Source organism: Durio zibethinus, chromosome 11 (genome assembly GCF_047325235.1).
Source record: "Durio zibethinus cultivar Kanyao isolate XHJ-2024 chromosome 11, ASM4732523v1, whole genome shotgun sequence".
NCBI lineage: Eukaryota > Viridiplantae > Streptophyta > Magnoliopsida > Malvales > Malvaceae > Durio > Durio zibethinus.
Window position 1 is genome coordinate 1,479,913 of NC_143172.1, and position 16,783 is coordinate 1,496,695.

The window sequence follows — 16,783 nt, forward strand, 5'->3', positions numbered from 1 at the left end:
AAAATATAAATGACTTGTAAACAGTCGATGTCTTGTATTGAGCATGTCCAGAGATCAGATGGAATCCTATGGTTGCAGCATTTGATACTGAATTGATACTAGTGACAGCAGATTTTGGCTAATTGTTTATTGGATGAATCGCCAGAAGCGTGAGTAACACAAGTGATCGTGTTCAGCCAGTCTGGTCCTTAAATTTCAGGTTACGTTTCTAGCACTGTAAGATAAATGGGACTGGCATATACAGACTTATCGTTAAGGTCCATACTCCAATTGTCGTGCTTTTAGGTTGCATTTGATCTACTAGATAATGAATAATATGAAATGGGGTAAGACAATGTTGACAAGTGAGTTGCCTTCATTAGAATCACTTACATCTCATCCTATGTTCATCTTATTATCTCAATTTAATCATTTTTGTTCCTATGTATATGGTTCGAAAGCACCAACTTATTTTACTCCGCATGGATTTACGTCTTTCCATCTTTTTTTTATAGGGCAAAGCATCAGTTTCACAATTTGCACAAACACGATTTTTTTCAAGGCACTGAACGATCCCACCACAATCTCAATAATTGAATGGTAAGAAAAAACTCTTAATTGAAAAGTATTATACATTGCGGGGCTATTAAATTATACAGGAAAAAAATGAGCAAAAGGAAAAACATGAATAGGTTAGAAGGAATAGGAGCAAAAAAAAAAAGACATACCAGCAGTTTCCACCGGAAATATGCAAAAACAACCTATATAAGCTCCATTTGCAAATGGTTAAACAGTCTTTGATGGACCATGACAGCTGAGCTCATGTACATGTCTTGGATCCTCAATTGCCAAAGGCAGCTGCTGAATAAATATTGGGACTGTATGTTCTAACTCAGAGAAGAGGCTAGCCAAACAATCCAGTTACCGGAAACACGTTAGATGTGCCTTTGAGGGCTGTCATAATTTAGAGTGTTGTCTCCAAGGGGATCCCCCATCAAATGCATGCTCCAACACATCTTCCATTCGCTTTGCCAGCAGAATCTGGCGAAACAATAAATATAGATATTAAAGTCCAACATAGCATATATAATTTACGATTTCAGTAATATAGATGTAATGCCATGAGTAATATTTTTGCTTCAAATAAAAGCAAGAAAAAAATTTACCTCCACACTGGAGAGTACAGTTGCAGGTACTTCAACCAAGTTCTTCACATTTCTTTCTGGCAGAATAACTCTCTTGATACCGTAACGGTGTGCTGCTAGTATCTACATATTTCATATACAAAAGAATGTTGAAAAAGATGAGAAGCAAAAGCGTTGCCAGTAAATCTGTTTGTCACTGAGTATTCTCCGAATCAAAGATGAGATGTAATCAAACACATGAAAATACCTATTATTGCTTATGATGAATATATTATCTCTGGCAACAAAGGAAAAGAAGAGGACTAGCTCATGAAACGCACCTTTTCCTTGACACCACCAACGGGTAACACAAGACCCCTCAGCGTCATTTCCCCTGTCATTGCTGTATCTGCTCTTACATTTTTCTGACTAAACAGTGAAACCAACGCCGTTACAAGGGTCACACCAGCTGAAGGCCCATCCTTCGGTACAGCCCCAGCAGGAAAATGTATATGAATACCTCTACCCTGCAGCAGATTGGTTTCCTCAGCAGCTGCCAACTTAAGATCCGCCGCCCTGGCTCTTACCTGAAAAATAGGAAACTATTTCAAACCGACCCTTCAAAGAAGATAGATTTTTCAATTACTATACAATGGTTTGACAATTCCAGCAAGCATGGTGAGCTATGACAACCACACCAGCAATTAAAGCATGATTAATGACAAAGAAGCAGAAGTGACGAAAGTGTAGATCGTGAGCAGCATCCATATGACATCTGTTTATGAAATAAGAAGAAAGTCGACAGGAAATGCTCTATTGCAACTTCAAATAATTAAAGTCAATTTGTAAAGTTGAAAGATTGGGTAGCAGCATGGTGAACTATGACAACCACACAAGCAATTAAAACATGATTAATGACAAAGAAGCAGAAGTGATGAAAGTTAAGATCGTAAGCAGCATCCATATGACGTCTGTTTATGGAATAAAAAGAAAGTTGACAGGAAGTGCTCTATTTCAACTTTAAATAATTCAAGTCAATTTGTAAAGTTGAAAGATTGGGTAGCTATTTGTAGAAAATGTGTGATCCAAGAGATTATACCCATACCACCAGCTATTCTGTTAGCAATTTTTAAATGACCAGCAGAAGCATTCATATTGATGAATTTTACACCAGACAAATGTAGAAAATATGTGATCCAAGAAAGTATACCCATGTCAGTGCTATTTGTGCTGATTCTTTAATAACATCACCAAGTTGCCCAGTAAGATGCAATTCACCATTCCCAGCCATTGCTGTAGCCTCCACAAACTGAACCTCTCCTCCAAAAGTGGTCCAAACAAGCCCAACAGATACTCCAGGAGTGGCAACACGATCTGCAGCTTCTTGGTCATCAAACATAGGAGGCTGTATTACAAAGCAAATAAGCACCCTCAGAAATGTTAAGAAATAATATTAAACTCAAGCCACTGTCAACATAAGCCTACTCAAGTCTTTGGACCATATCATACATCAAGAGCTTATGCCTGAAGCAGCAGTAAAGGACAAACTCAAAACCAAAAAATCTTAGTCAGCTCATTTTTAGTTTTCAAAAACTTTCACACCATGACAGGTGTGCCCCCTCCCCAGTATTGAAGTTAAAAGGGTGGACCGATGCCCAACCACATTAAGATGTATGCAAATTAGGAACACCAATTCTAAAGATTTACTAAAGTGAATCATCACACTTGGCCCCCCAAAAAAGTGAATATCCATAAAAGAAAGAGTTAATACATGGAATTATTACCCCCAATATTTTTTCCAGCATAGCCTCATCAACAACCAAAGGTGAGGCAATTCTGAATGCATTTGATATCTCATGATTATTTACACCCATTGGAATGACTTCCATTTCCATCTCAGCTTCCTCAACAAGCCTGTTATCCAGCAGTGGAGAAGCTAGCTTATGAACATCTTTGCTAACTGAGACAGCCTGTTCTTGCTCAGCAACTCCTACTGCAGCAGCACGAGCCAAGGCAGCCAAGTTCCTCTCCAGATTACGAACACCGGCTTCCCTGGTGTACCTCTGAATGACAAGTTTAACCATGTCCTACCACAATGGTAAAGGCATTAAGAAAAGATTACCAAATTTAAGGCCTTGGATTGCAAAGAAATAAATAAAATGGAATGTATAACACAGCATAATTCAATTCTTATATTCTGAACAAATTTGCTTCTTTTGTCTTGCATCCTACTCAGACATGTAAATCTAAATCCTAAACAGAAGAGTTGAAGAAATGAATGCAGCTTCATTTTGTTATATATTGAAAATGAAACAGTTTAGAGATCTTGCATGGAGGAAATCAAAAATACCATACAGTAAGCTTAGCCTTCAAAACGAAATGGAACAGACTTTGGGCTATGTTTGGTGCATAGGATGATCAATATGATAGGATGATAATCATCTTATACCATGTTTGGTTTGTATCTAAAAAAGGGGATAGGAATGCAAGGAGGATTAATCATCCTCTTGGCATAGGATGAATCCTCCCAAAGTGGACAGGATTATTTTTAATCCATAGGATTAAACTTAGATGTGCTATTATACCCTTAAAAATTACATCAATAATTTAAATTGTATAAACTTTGAGGAAGGATAATTTTGACCAATAAATAAAATCATCTTATCCTAATCCCTGTACACATCAAATACAAAATAGGATGACATTATCTAATCTAATCCTATTCATAATATCATCTTATCCTATCATATCATAATCATGTGCCCCAAACACACTCTTAATACTTTATATTAGTTCCTACAATTGTTTATTCAACCATATGAGGTGATACGGATGCAAAGACCAGTTGACAAATTTCTCAAAACATCTCAATGCTCAGGGAGTCAGGACAAGAGATTTTAATGAACTTAGAGTGACAAGATACCTAATATAATCAAATACGGAAGCATAACCCTTAAAATGATGAAAAGATGTACAAATGATAAACACCTCTGGAATTTGAAGGAATGCAGAACTCAACCCATGCTTGTCCAAAACTCGTGGAATCAAATGTTGCATGGCTATTCTGAGCTTCTCTTCGACTGTATATCCAGGCAACTCAATGACTTCCATCCTGTCCAAGAGTGGAGGGGGAATAGGCTGCACACAATTTGCAGTAGCCATAAAAATCACCTTTGAAAGGTCAAATGGCACATTCAAATAGCTATACAACCACGGTTAAAGAACCACAAGGGTTCCACTCATATTCACGAAATTGTTTAGAGTCATGAAGGTAATAGATGCAAATAAACATGTAAAATCTGCAGCAAAGTCATATAGATTTCAAAAAATGCCAGTGGAATAAATCTTAAATAAAAGCCATCTAGTAAAACAACAATGCAATTTTTTTTAAAGGATTTACTAATAAAAGGTCAATAAAGTTTATGCATATTTATCCAAAACCAAGGTTCACCATGATAATCTAGACCTAGAAGAAAGTAGGATACTGATCATTGAAAGATTTATTCTGCTCAGGATCAAGAACTTCCAGTAGAGCTGAAGCTGGATCACCACGCACATCAGAACCTGTCTTGTCAATCTCATCCAATAGCACGACTGGGTTGCACACACCTACTCTCTAGAAGGCAAAGTTAAAAAGATCATTAGAGTAAGACCAATAATCATTGATATATAAAATATAAATGCTCCCATGAAGATGTTGATAATCTTAATTTATGGGGATTCAGTTCTCCAAAATTCAAATTCTATATATTGTCCACATATGGTAGAAATGTGAACAATCATTCAGCCTGTGATATATCTGATATTGCAATCTACAAACTTAATCTCCATTTAGTTCTAAGCAACTGTTGGGTTCTTTAACTAATTAACGAGGCAAAATGCATCCTCACATACCTTAATGAAGTAATGCGCAGCAGCATAATACCAACAGTAAGGTATAGAAAGCTACTATGCAGCACAAACACACAATGAAATGGTGGAAGACAAAAGCTGAATAAATCAAATTCAAGCATATTTAAAACTGGGAATTGACTACACAGATCAAAATTAAAGCAGCTTAAGAAGTTCAGAGTATAAAACATAATGTCCCTACAGACTAATAAATCATTTTAATGAGAAAGTAGACCAAGAGCATTTTCTTAAGAAGAATGAGAACAAATAGGTAGCTAAATGACGCTCTGTTAAAACAATCTAGAACTCTAATGGATATTCTTAACCAGTTTGGGCAAACAACATTCATAAAAGCAGTATGCAATAGAGCAGAATACAATGTCTAGAATCACATTCTAATTCAAGAAACCCGTTTTACCTTTAATCCATCAATAAGACGCCCTGGCATGCTTCCAATGTATGTTCTCCTATGCCCTCGGATATCAGCCTCATCCTTAACACCACCCAGGGATATACGCATAAATTTTCTGCCCAAAGAATCAGCAATCGATGATGCTAATGATGTTTTCCCAATACCTGGTGGGCCAACAAAGCACAGAACCGGACCTCTTGCATCTGGCTTAAGCTGAGTGCAAATAATTCAAAACAAATGAACATCAAAGTGAAAATATAAAATTTAGCCTTCAAGGCAACAAAGAATAAATAATTGGTCAACCTTGCGAACAGCCAGATATTCAATAATGCGTTGCTTGACCTTCACTAAACCATAATGGTCATAGTCGAGACGGTCTTTTGCGGCCTTTAGATCTAACTCTTGTTCTTCACTAGCCTTCTGCCAAGGCAGATCACCAAGAAGCTCCAAGTAAACACGTGAACTATTATATCCAGGTTGCTGCGGTTGCATTTTCTTAAGCCTCCTGAAATGAAAATAATAAACAAGCAACTTTGTTAAACATCATAGCCAATTAATATATAGGATGCCAACAAGTTCGGATCACATAAATTTCAAAAACTGAAGAGAGAAACAAGAAAGGCTAGGAAGTGATACCGTCACCAACAAATTAAATACTGTAATATAATTGCTGATAGCTTCCATTAATATCCCCAGGAAATAGAATGCTATGAACAACTATTATTGCGCCATTGGAAGATATTAGATGTGCAACCTCACAAGATTGTGTCAATTATACTGTTATCTCAAATAATAATACCTCAACTCCCTTTGTGCATGCTTCCAGATATTTGAAGGCATCCCAGCACTCTGCATCTTTCTTTCCACGGCAGCCAAATCATCCTCATCATCATCATTGTCTCCAAGCTCCTCTTTTATGGCCCTCATCTAGAATATATTAGAATAGCCAAACGACAAATCATTAGGCAGCTAAACTTAGAAAATAAAAGCATGCATGAAACAATCAAGTAAAGGTTTTTTCAGCAGCCAACACAGCTCCAACTATTAGACATGAGAAACCACCAAAAAAGATGTTTACATATGGACCATATCCACCCCTACTGGTGCTATATAAACAGCTGGACAACAACAAACATTATTAATTAGTTCATAACTACCAAAATCTGTAGCGCCCTCTGCTTTCCACTCCCTCCACAATACCTATATTTGAAGTAAGAAAGCTAACCTGCTGTCGCAAAAGAAATTCCTTCTGTGATTTTGACAATTGCCCTTCAACCTTTTGTGTAATCTTCTCTGCTACACGTATTGACTGCACAATTAATACATTAAATTATTGGATAAAGTCAGAAGAAGAATTAAATTGACACCATATTAACCATAAATAAATAACTCACCTGCAAATGCCTGTCAACTAACTCAGTTGCTTTTGAAAGCCTTACTTTAGGATCAATGGAATCCAACATAGAGAGCTGCTCTTCAAAACTCATCTCAAAGCTAGCAACAAATATGTCAGCCAACTTGTGAAAAGGAAGCGTCTCCAAAAGAACTTTTATCCTTCCACCAGTTTTTTGTTTCTACAAGCAGCACAGGAACATGAATTATCACTAGAATGACAACATACAAACATAGCAGACTCACAAGAGAACTAACAACCTTTATTGGATTTATGGCATAGGTCATAGTTACTAATAAGTGAAAAGAATAGATTACATAGTTTACCTGCTCAAGAACAGAAATAAGCTCCATGGCAGTTGCTTTGAACTGGCGAGACAATGTAACAAAATCCAGATCTTGCTCCACTTGCTCCATCTCTAAATATGATTAAAAGTAGAAGAAACTCAGTGTACAGATTATGACATAATGCCTAAAAACAGTGCGTGGTAGAATCATAAATAACATTCCAATTTTTTTAAAAGAATGTTAGTAACAAAAAAAAAAAAAAAGAATATAGCCCAGGTTCTATACATCCACTCTCAACCCATTTCTTTAGACAGATTTTTTCTGCTTTTCGGATGATAAATATTTTTCAGAACATGGAGCGCAAATCAAACCCATGTTTGAATTGAAATTGAGATACTAGTGTAAGTTCTTCTCCTCTAAAATAGATGGATTCATATCTGAAGAGGTTGACAACAAGTTCGTTCAAAATTAACTATTTTTCCCTCTGTTAGAGGTGTTCAGAAATGTCTGCAATCAATACACTAGATGGATCTAGAGTTAATTCTAGCCAAAGACCAAAGGACATACTTTTTATCCATGAACTAAAGAGAGACTTGTTGAAGAAAATATATGTGCAACAGAAACAGCACTACGCTTACAAATATTTTAAATGATTGTAGTTAAACAAGAAAGAACATGATGCAAACTTACCAGCTTTAGTCATCTCAATTGGAGATATCTTTGCAGTGCAATAAGGTCCTCGTGTGCTAAGTTCATCTACATTGAATCTGCATAAACCTTCGAGGACGACGATGTATGTGACCCTCCCACTCGGTTTCTCCACTCCTCTTGACAGATGCAAAGCACGTGCAGCCACTCCCCTAAGAATCAAACATAAGTACTATAAGTACAGAATCACATTCTGAGAAGAACTAAATGAGTAAATGACAAGGTCTTGAATATTGACATTAGCAAAATAGATACAGGGTTGACCCAACAGTATCTGAAAGAACAAAATAACAGTATATGGTTGATTGAAAAGCACCTGTTATGCCAATGAATAACTTCCGGGTGGTTTTTCCCATCAACCTTGTGAGCATCTGATGTGCTAACCTGAACTTTTGAGCTTCGCTCTCCAGATTCACTTCCAACACCTGAAAAACCGTTTAAAAACTCTCAATTAAAAAACTATACACATTTTTCTTGATAGCAAAACAAGTCCACAAACAACAACCTTGAGATAACACGGAATCCATTGAGGTAATCTCAGCAGCATCTCGAACAGGAAGAATCCCGATTAATCCTTTCTCTTCTCGCTGCCATAACTCTTGCTCCACCAATTTCACACTGCATTAGTCAAACCAATTCATTCTATAATATCCAAACTTCCACGCAGAATAAATAACGAACAAATCCGAGATTCTACTAGCTCCATTTTTATTATTTAGTTCAAATGAACATAATATATTAAATAAAGTCCAACAGTAACTGGAAAAAGAATAATTTTAGTAGAAGTTAAGAAGAAATCGCTTGAAGTTCCAAGAACCGAAAGAGAACGGTTAATATGAGTTCGAGTTACAAATTTTAAAGGCGCGTATGTTGCACGAGAAAAAACAGAGGAAAACAACGCCTGATATTATACGCCAGAAAACAAGGCAATAAACAAGCAAACAATTCAATTAGTTCAAGTTTCGAAAAAAAGAGAGAATCAGAGAAACGATCCTAGTTCCAAATTAATTTTTGTTCCGTACTGTGATTTTCTAGGGAAACAAACAAGAGAAAGAAGATTCGTAACTCGTTAATTAAGTTTAGTCAAACATCAAAAAAAAAAAAAAAAGAGACCTGCTATGCGAAGTGCAGCGAATTCGAATAAAGGCGCCAGGCAATAGAACTTTGTTTCTGAATGGAAGAATTGCTAAACGACCTGGCAACTCCACCGCCTCCGCCATTTTTAAAACCTTCGCTTCTCAGAGAAAATAGAAATGAATAAAACCAAAAGAAAGATGGAGAGATCACTAATTTGTTTAGTTGAGGATTAAATAGAAGAAAAAAATAGTAACGAAAAATTGAAAAATGAAAAAGTAACGGGAGACGGCATCAGCGATGGAAAAGCGCGTGGGTGCCCGCCTGGGCTGGCTGTGTTGCAGTGATGCGGGGCTTTGGTTTGGTTCGCTATTTTAATTGAACCGAACGGCGACCCCTGTTTTAAATTGTTGGCTCTTTTTATCTTATTTTTCAATTTTTTTGCCACATTTTTGGATTTCTTGGTTTCGTTGGACATCTAGTTAATGCTGCACTGACAAAATCCAGTCAAATATGCTCTCCTACTTTTATTTTCTTCTCACGATTATCTTGTACCTGGTGATTGTTTTCTACACTTATATATAATTATAAAAATCTAAAAAAAATGAATGAAAGAATCTAAAGATAAAAATAGAAAGTCTGAAGTTGCTTTTTTTGCTATGGGAGCATATATCATATATTGGATGATAAAATTTTATATAATTTACATTACGAAAAATGGTAATCAATGTCATTAAGTTAAGCTATATTGACAAAATAAATTAATTAATAAGATTCTATAGAATTACAACATGAATAAATCAATAAAAGAATTATTATATTTTAGATAAACGATAAAAAGTGCTAATTCATAATTATTGAGGGGACAATGAAAAATATATTTTCAAATCTTAGTCCAACATATTTGCAAATAAAACAAAAAAAATAATGAAAGTCGTTTGTACGCAACGAAAAATACGAGGAAAATATATTGTGAACTCCAGTGCTTGAAGCCTGCAGCGGGGTGGGGAAGGGGACCGTACAAGTATTAAAATGGAAAATATTTTCTAGCGTCCAATGGGGAGATGTCGGTTTCTGGGAGAGTTCTGATCCGTTGGATGTCGGGATAAGTTGGGAAAATAGCTTCAACACGTTGATGGATAGGATGATCAAATACTGCAGGCACTTCGTGTGAGTTGGTGGGCCTTAAGTTGCACCACGTGGTAATTTCTGATAGGATCGGAGGTCGTGTTTGGATTCTATTGGATGTACTTGATAGCCAATGTCATTAAGTTAAACATTTAAAAAGTAAAATTTTAATTAATATATTATATGCATTTGAATTTAATAAAAATAATATATTAAACAAAGCTTTTATAACATATACTAATAATCGATCATGATCATGAATGATAGTTCATGCAAAGGAATGGGTCATTAAAATATAAAAGAACAAAATAAATTTGTTTGAAGATAAAGAAATTGTCCCTGTTAAAAAGTGCTACTTATAGCATTGCTCTCCATTACAAAAAAAAAAAAAAAAAAAAAAAAAAAAAACCTCTGCATTAATAAATCGGCCAATTATTGATCAAAAGATTCATATTTACCGACACATGTTAATTTTCTTGTAACATTATTTACATTTATTTATTTTTCATTGAACCATACAAGTTTTATGATTAAATAAACTAATTGGTTTAAAATCTTCAAAAACTTTTACATTAAAAAGATTTTTTTATTTATATTAAATATAAAAATAATATTTGATTTTCGGATAATATATAAAATATATATTGATAACATATCAAATATAAATTATAATTATAACAAATTTTATTATAATGTACATTAAAGACTTTTTTAAAGTTATTGTGCGGTGTTTTTTTTAATGCATCTTAATTCATCAAATTAATTACCATATTTAATATAAAAATATAAAAATAATATTTTAATTAATTTTCTAAGTTAACAAATTTCAGATATAAAATCATACAAAATAAATTAATTATTTTTTTGTCATAAATTGTTTGGGTGGTATTGATTTTCATGAAAATAAAAAAAAAGCTTTAATTTTAATTGATTTAATATTAAAATTAATTTGTTTATAAATTAAAGTTTTCAGATTTTTAATATCAAAAAATTTATTAAAAAATAAAAGTTTTAGACGTTCAAAAAAACATAATTTTGAAATATTCCAAAAAGTTATGGATAAAGAAAATGGTACAGAAGAAATAATAAATAAAATCTAAATTTTTAATAAAATATCTATAGAATTACAACATGAATAAATTAATAAATGAATTATTTTATTTTAAATAAACGATAAGTGCTAATTAGGGATGGCATCGGATCGAGTTCGGGGCGGGTTTTGCTCGCCCCGAACCCGACCCTACCCGAAATTTTTTTTTTGTTTTTTTATACCTGAACCCGAACCCGACACTATATAAACCGTACCCGACTCGATCCGACCTGAAATTAATAAAATATTATTTATATATAAATATTTAAAAATATCATTATATAAATATATATATAATTAAAAAAATTAAAAAATTAATTTAAAAATTATTTTTATATTGGGTCGGATAGGGTCAGGTTTGCCTAAAACCCGACCCCGACCCGATCCCGATTTTATCTTCATGCTACCCGATCCGACCCTGACCTGACCCCCGATTTTCAAAAAAAAACTGATCCTAAAAAATTGGATCGAACCGAAACCCACCAAACCCATTGGGTACGAATTTTTTTACCTTCCCTAGTGCTAATTCATAATTCTTGAGCAGACAGTGAAAAATATGTTTTCAGATTTTAGTCAAACATATTTGCTAATAGAACAAAAAAATAATGTGTTTGTACGCAATGAAAAATACGAGGAAACTATAATGTGAACTCCACTGCTTAAAGCCTGAAGAGGCGCGGGAAAAGGGACCATACAAATATTAAAATGAAAAATATTATCTAGCGTCCGATGAGGAGACGTCTGTTTCTATACGAGTTCTGAGCCGTTGGATGTAGGGATAAGTTGGGAAAATACGCTTCAGCACGCTGATGAATAGGATGATCAAATACCGCCGGCGCTTCGTGAGAGTTGGTGGGCCTGCACCGAGTTGCACCACGTGGCAATTTCTGATGGGATCGGAGGGTCGTGTTTGGATTCTATTGGATGTACTTGATAATCACTAGTAAAATCTATTAAAAAAATAAAAACTATCGTATCAATGAAAGGAGAATTGGGTATATATTATATATGAAGAATAAAACTATATAACACTAACACGTTCCTAATTATTTTTATTAAACCTTCAAGCAAAAAAGCTAGGCAATGAAATGAGAATCGTGTATGTCATACATATGAAGTTGTCAAAGATTAACTTATGATAATTAAATAATTAAAAGTAAGAGTTAACGTTTTATTAATATATTACTCAATTCTTGATGTATTTATTAATTTTTTAGTAAAAAACAAATATATATTTAATTGTTTCTTCTTGTAAGAAAATAATAAAGCTTTGAGATTTATTTATTAAGGTTTTAATATGTTTTTAAAATACAATAAAATTTTATGCACTCGAAGCATAATAATGAAAATAAATTTATAAAATGTTCTTTATATAATAGATAAAAACACATGTCATTTTATAAGATTATTTTTTATGAACAAATGTAATTTTTAATCAATGAAAAACATTATTATTCTCGATTAATAATTGTAATATTTCATCAATGATTAAACATTATTATTGTTGGTGAACAATTGAAAATTTTCATTCATTATTAAACATTACTATTATTGGAGAACAAATGCTATTTTTTTCACTTGATGAACAAATATATATTTTCATAACCTATATTTTATGAAAGCTAATTAGAATTTAGTACTTAATTAACCCACTAAAATTATTTCTAAAAAAAATTAATTTGAAATAATAAAATTCCCTAATATTCTAAAATACCAAATAATATTGTTTCTTTTAGAATAGAAAGAAAGGGATGAGAATCGAAAGGCAAAAGTGAGTGGGATGGGTCTCCAAAGCCTAAAATATAATTTAAAAAAAAAAATCCAACGAGCAGTGACATCTAAAAATTTACTTCCTATAAAAAAAAAGACGGGATTGTTCCTGTTCGATCCTTTCTAATGACCTAATGACAACAATAAAGATCCTTTATTTTTGTAACAGAATTTTATTAAAAATATATATATAACAAATTAAAAGGAAAACAAAAATCTTCTGCAAAGTTCTACTAGTTTTTTTCTGCTCGAGAAAAAAAAAAAAAAAAGCATTCACTCATCATTTTCGTCTTACACGTAACCTTTGTCCTTAAACTCATCATTTTGACGCGTGATTGTTATTCAGAAAAAGTGTACAGTACAACCAAACTAAACTGCCAAAGTCTTTCTCCTAATAATTTTCAAATTGTTTGGTTAACTCTTTTCGTGAGCAGCCGGCGGTCTGGCGAATTGTCAGTCTGAAAAGCAACCAAAGATGTCGCGGAGTCAACTAAGCCAAATCGAGTCAATTGCGCGGGGCACATTGTGTGGTCGATTCACAACTGCATATTTGCGCCTTGCAAAACTAATCAACGAGTTTGGCAATCGGCAGATGGATGATATTTTTTCTAATTAAATTATGGGTATTTTACTCTTTTCTCTTTTTTGGTAGTGGGTGGATGGGAACATTGAAGAAGCTCAATAATTTGCATTTATCCGGTTTCTCGTTGGCTGAATTAAATATCGTTTGGACGTGTTAAATGGTTTGATTTCGAAAATAAAAAGACAAAAATAATGATACGGTACATAAATAATACAAAATTCAATGGATTTGGACCCACTGTTCTAGATTTTTTAACATCTCTTGTATTATTTTTTTCTCAAATAACTTTTCTCTCCTTTTTTTTTTATCATATAAGAAAGTATTTATAACTTTTCAATCTTTATATATTTAATTCATCTGCAAAAGTATTACTAATTTAAATCTTTTCAAAATTATAATTTTTAAAAGTTTAATCAACATACATATAAGCTCATATAAAAAAATATTAATTAATCTTGATCGTGAAATTATTAAAAAATTAAAACGTTAAAAAGGACATACATTATAAACTTTTATAATTTTTCTTTCTTTTTTGTCAAGAAAAAGAGATGTAGACATGCCTCCCCATGGGCCTCCAATTCACGTGGATTGCTGATTTGATCCTCTTCAATAAACTAATGGGATTTGAATTTGCTATAACAAAACAAATAAGTTCTCAATTTTTCAACATCCTCAAATTAAAAAAAAAAAAAATCCAATTTGGACATCCACCCCGTCATGCGTGACAAGAACCTTTTAAAAGTATGTTATTCCTTAAATAATGGCCTCGTTTGTCCTTTTCGAAAATTATTATTTCTTTCACGTTCAATTACTCGGAGGTATCTAAAAAGTCACTTCTTTTTTTTTTATTCAAAAAATTTAGAGATAAATAAATTATTCAATTTTTTAATTTAAAATAAATGTATTATATTTGATAATTTATGACAAATAATTATAGATCATACATTTGAAATAACTCTAACAAATAATTATTGATAAGACTCGAATTCAATATCTCATAATCTAAAAATATGAACCTATCGATTGAATCGATTATTTATTGATACTTTTATATTATTATATTTTTATGCACATACGTAAATACACATAAATATTTTATATATAATAAAAATTAAACTTGATAAATTATATGTCACCATCAACATGAATTCCGCATAAAGATAACTAAAAGTTATAATTGAAAAATAAATCTTATCTTTTAACATTTAGTTTTATTATCACAAAATATTAATTTGTAATGCAAATAAAAAAAAGATTTAGAAGTAATTAATTTTTTAATAAATAAAGGGTTAACATTTGATATTCTGTTAATTCAGATTAAAATATTATCACTTCTCTTAGTTATTATATTAATTTTGTAATTATTGAAAATTTGTTGAGGTGCATGATAACTCTTTAATTTTATTATTAGTAGAGTTTAAATATTTTAGCAATAATATAATTTTCATAATAAATTGTAAAAGGAGAAGGGGGAAAAAAAAGGTGGACCTGAAACACAACATAGGGCCTAAAGCTAGAGCCCAGACCATAATGTCAGTAGTTTTTAGCCGTTTAAGGTGCTTTCTTTGGACCTTCCGAGCCGTTCGGCCGTTTTCATCTTTTAACAAAATCGAATTCCAGCCGTTTGAACCACTTGGAAAGATGAAGAGAAAATCCACTTCTAAAGGCTCATTGAAAGATAACGTAAGAAAAATAAATTCAATCATAAAACAAAATCACGATCCGATAAGAGTCTCCATCTTTCCATCGTATATCAAATATATATGATAAAAAATTTGATAATTTAAAATATGATATAATGATACGATATGATTATGGTACAAAAATAAAATATAAAAATAATATAATTTAAAATTATAATTATATATGAATTTAATAAAATAAAAATTTTATATTTTATATTTTTATGTTAACATATATTATAATATATAATTTTTATGTAAAATATGATATAAATATATAAATTTTAATATTTTACAAAGTGGGTTAATCCCGTATTACTTGCATCCCATCTTATCAATACCCAGTCCAAAGTAGCCCATTCTCTTTTTGTTCTTAACATGTTGCCCCAAAAGCAACAACATGAAAGATCAGCTCACAAGATAAACTATTTTTGGTAAGTTGAAGAAAGCCCAACATGAAGATCTATACTCCTTGGTTGGATATGAAAGCCCTGTAATCACTTTCAACAGTTAAATCAGATATAAATCTTTGACAAATTGATAAGAAAATGGCGAGCATTTTCTTGGTTATTGGTGTATGTTGGCACTAAACTTTAATACCGTGGTAGTCCAAATCTTGACATCCTGCTTGTGAATATTAGGCTGGATTTTATGCCTTGAGCAGTGTTTGTGTCAAGCAAGTTTGTCGGATGATTTGAATTGGAAAGCCATTGGAATGATAGTAGCAAAGATTGGACTTCTTCCCAATGGCTAGTTTCTCGTGCAGAAGACTATAAAAATGAACCAGCTGGGACAGCCTAGAACTACTTTGGAGAAGATCCAACATTTGCTTCAAAACAGAAGGATCTTCTTTGGAATATAATGGCCGTCGTTAAATTTTCCTTGATCGAACAGGTTCGTTTTGTATTGACTTTTAATGTTTGACTTGCCATCGGCAGCCTGCCAAGACCACCAAAGGAAACAAAACAAAGAAAAGCCTGGTCATGGCAGCACTAGCAGCAGCCTCTTTGGGCCAAGGAAGCTGGCCGACTGCCTTAAATTATACATTATTCACTTTCTTCATATCTCATCTTATATTGTCAATTAATCTGTTAATTGTTAACCCTATACCTATATTAATGCAAAATATTATTCTTAAACCTTTTAAGAAACCCAGTTTAAAAAATTCGTGATTTTCCAATGATATCATGTCTTGATCAATCTGAACACTTAAACCATAGGGCAGGCTTTTTTTTTGTTTTTGTTTTCTTAGGTCATGATTAGCGGTTTGTTTGGATGCCTTAGCTCGAATCCACACTTCTTGAATACATTAACATCCCACAGGAAAAGAAGAAAAGCAAGATAAGGCCTAGGGGTGTTCAACAATGGGGTCATTTCAGATGGGCAATGAGATTGAAAATGAGAGAAGCAAATAATAATTATGAGACAATCAAACATGTTCTTATTCATTATTTATCTTTGAATCAAAGTCAGATTGGTTAGACAATCTACTGGAGCCTTCAAAGAAAGAATCCTAAATGGGGTTTAAAGGCACATCGCATTATGATTTATGACAAAGAAATTCTATCTTTTTCTGATTTTTGCTACTGAAAGACTCTGTTGAGCCATTAAGCTTTGTAGGTTTCTTAATGGGCATTGCCTTTTTATTGTTCTTTGCTTTAT

General features: G+C 32.8%; 1 protein-coding gene across 1 annotated transcript; it reads right to left on the reverse strand.

Annotated features, from left to right (window-relative positions):
• Positions 1 to 569: 569 nt before the first annotated feature.
• On the reverse strand, positions 570 to 9,213 carry LOC111291478 (lon protease homolog 2, peroxisomal-like). Its single transcript, XM_022883280.2, has 17 exons — positions 8,908 to 9,213; positions 8,300 to 8,412; positions 8,111 to 8,219; positions 7,777 to 7,946; positions 7,126 to 7,217; positions 6,801 to 6,980; positions 6,632 to 6,715; positions 6,206 to 6,333; positions 5,710 to 5,911; positions 5,413 to 5,619; positions 4,589 to 4,719; positions 4,092 to 4,305; positions 2,888 to 3,190; positions 2,314 to 2,508; positions 1,445 to 1,690; positions 1,146 to 1,247; positions 570 to 1,020 (listed from the first exon to the last, which is right to left on the reverse strand). The coding sequence occupies exons 1-17, from the start codon at positions 9,012 to 9,014 to the stop codon at positions 937 to 939; spliced, it is 2,667 nt and encodes an 888-aa protein (XP_022739015.2). The 5' UTR covers positions 9,015 to 9,213; the 3' UTR covers positions 570 to 936.
• Positions 9,214 to 16,783: the final 7,570 nt, after the last annotated feature.

Bases quoted from the DNA above. Each gene is read 5' to 3' on its own strand.
- LOC111291478 (XM_022883280.2), bottom strand. From the start codon at position 9,014: ATGGCGGAGGCGGTGGAGTTGCCAGGTCGTTTAGCAATTCTTCCATTC. The intron at 6,981-7,125 runs GTAAACTATGTA...TGCTGCTTGTAG, and splicing joins TTATTTCTGTTCTTGAGCAG to AAACAAAAAACTGGTGGAAG. The intron at 4,306-4,588 runs GTATCCTACTTT...GTGGTTGTATAG, and splicing joins AATAAATCTTTCAATGATCA to CTATTTGAATGTGCCATTTG.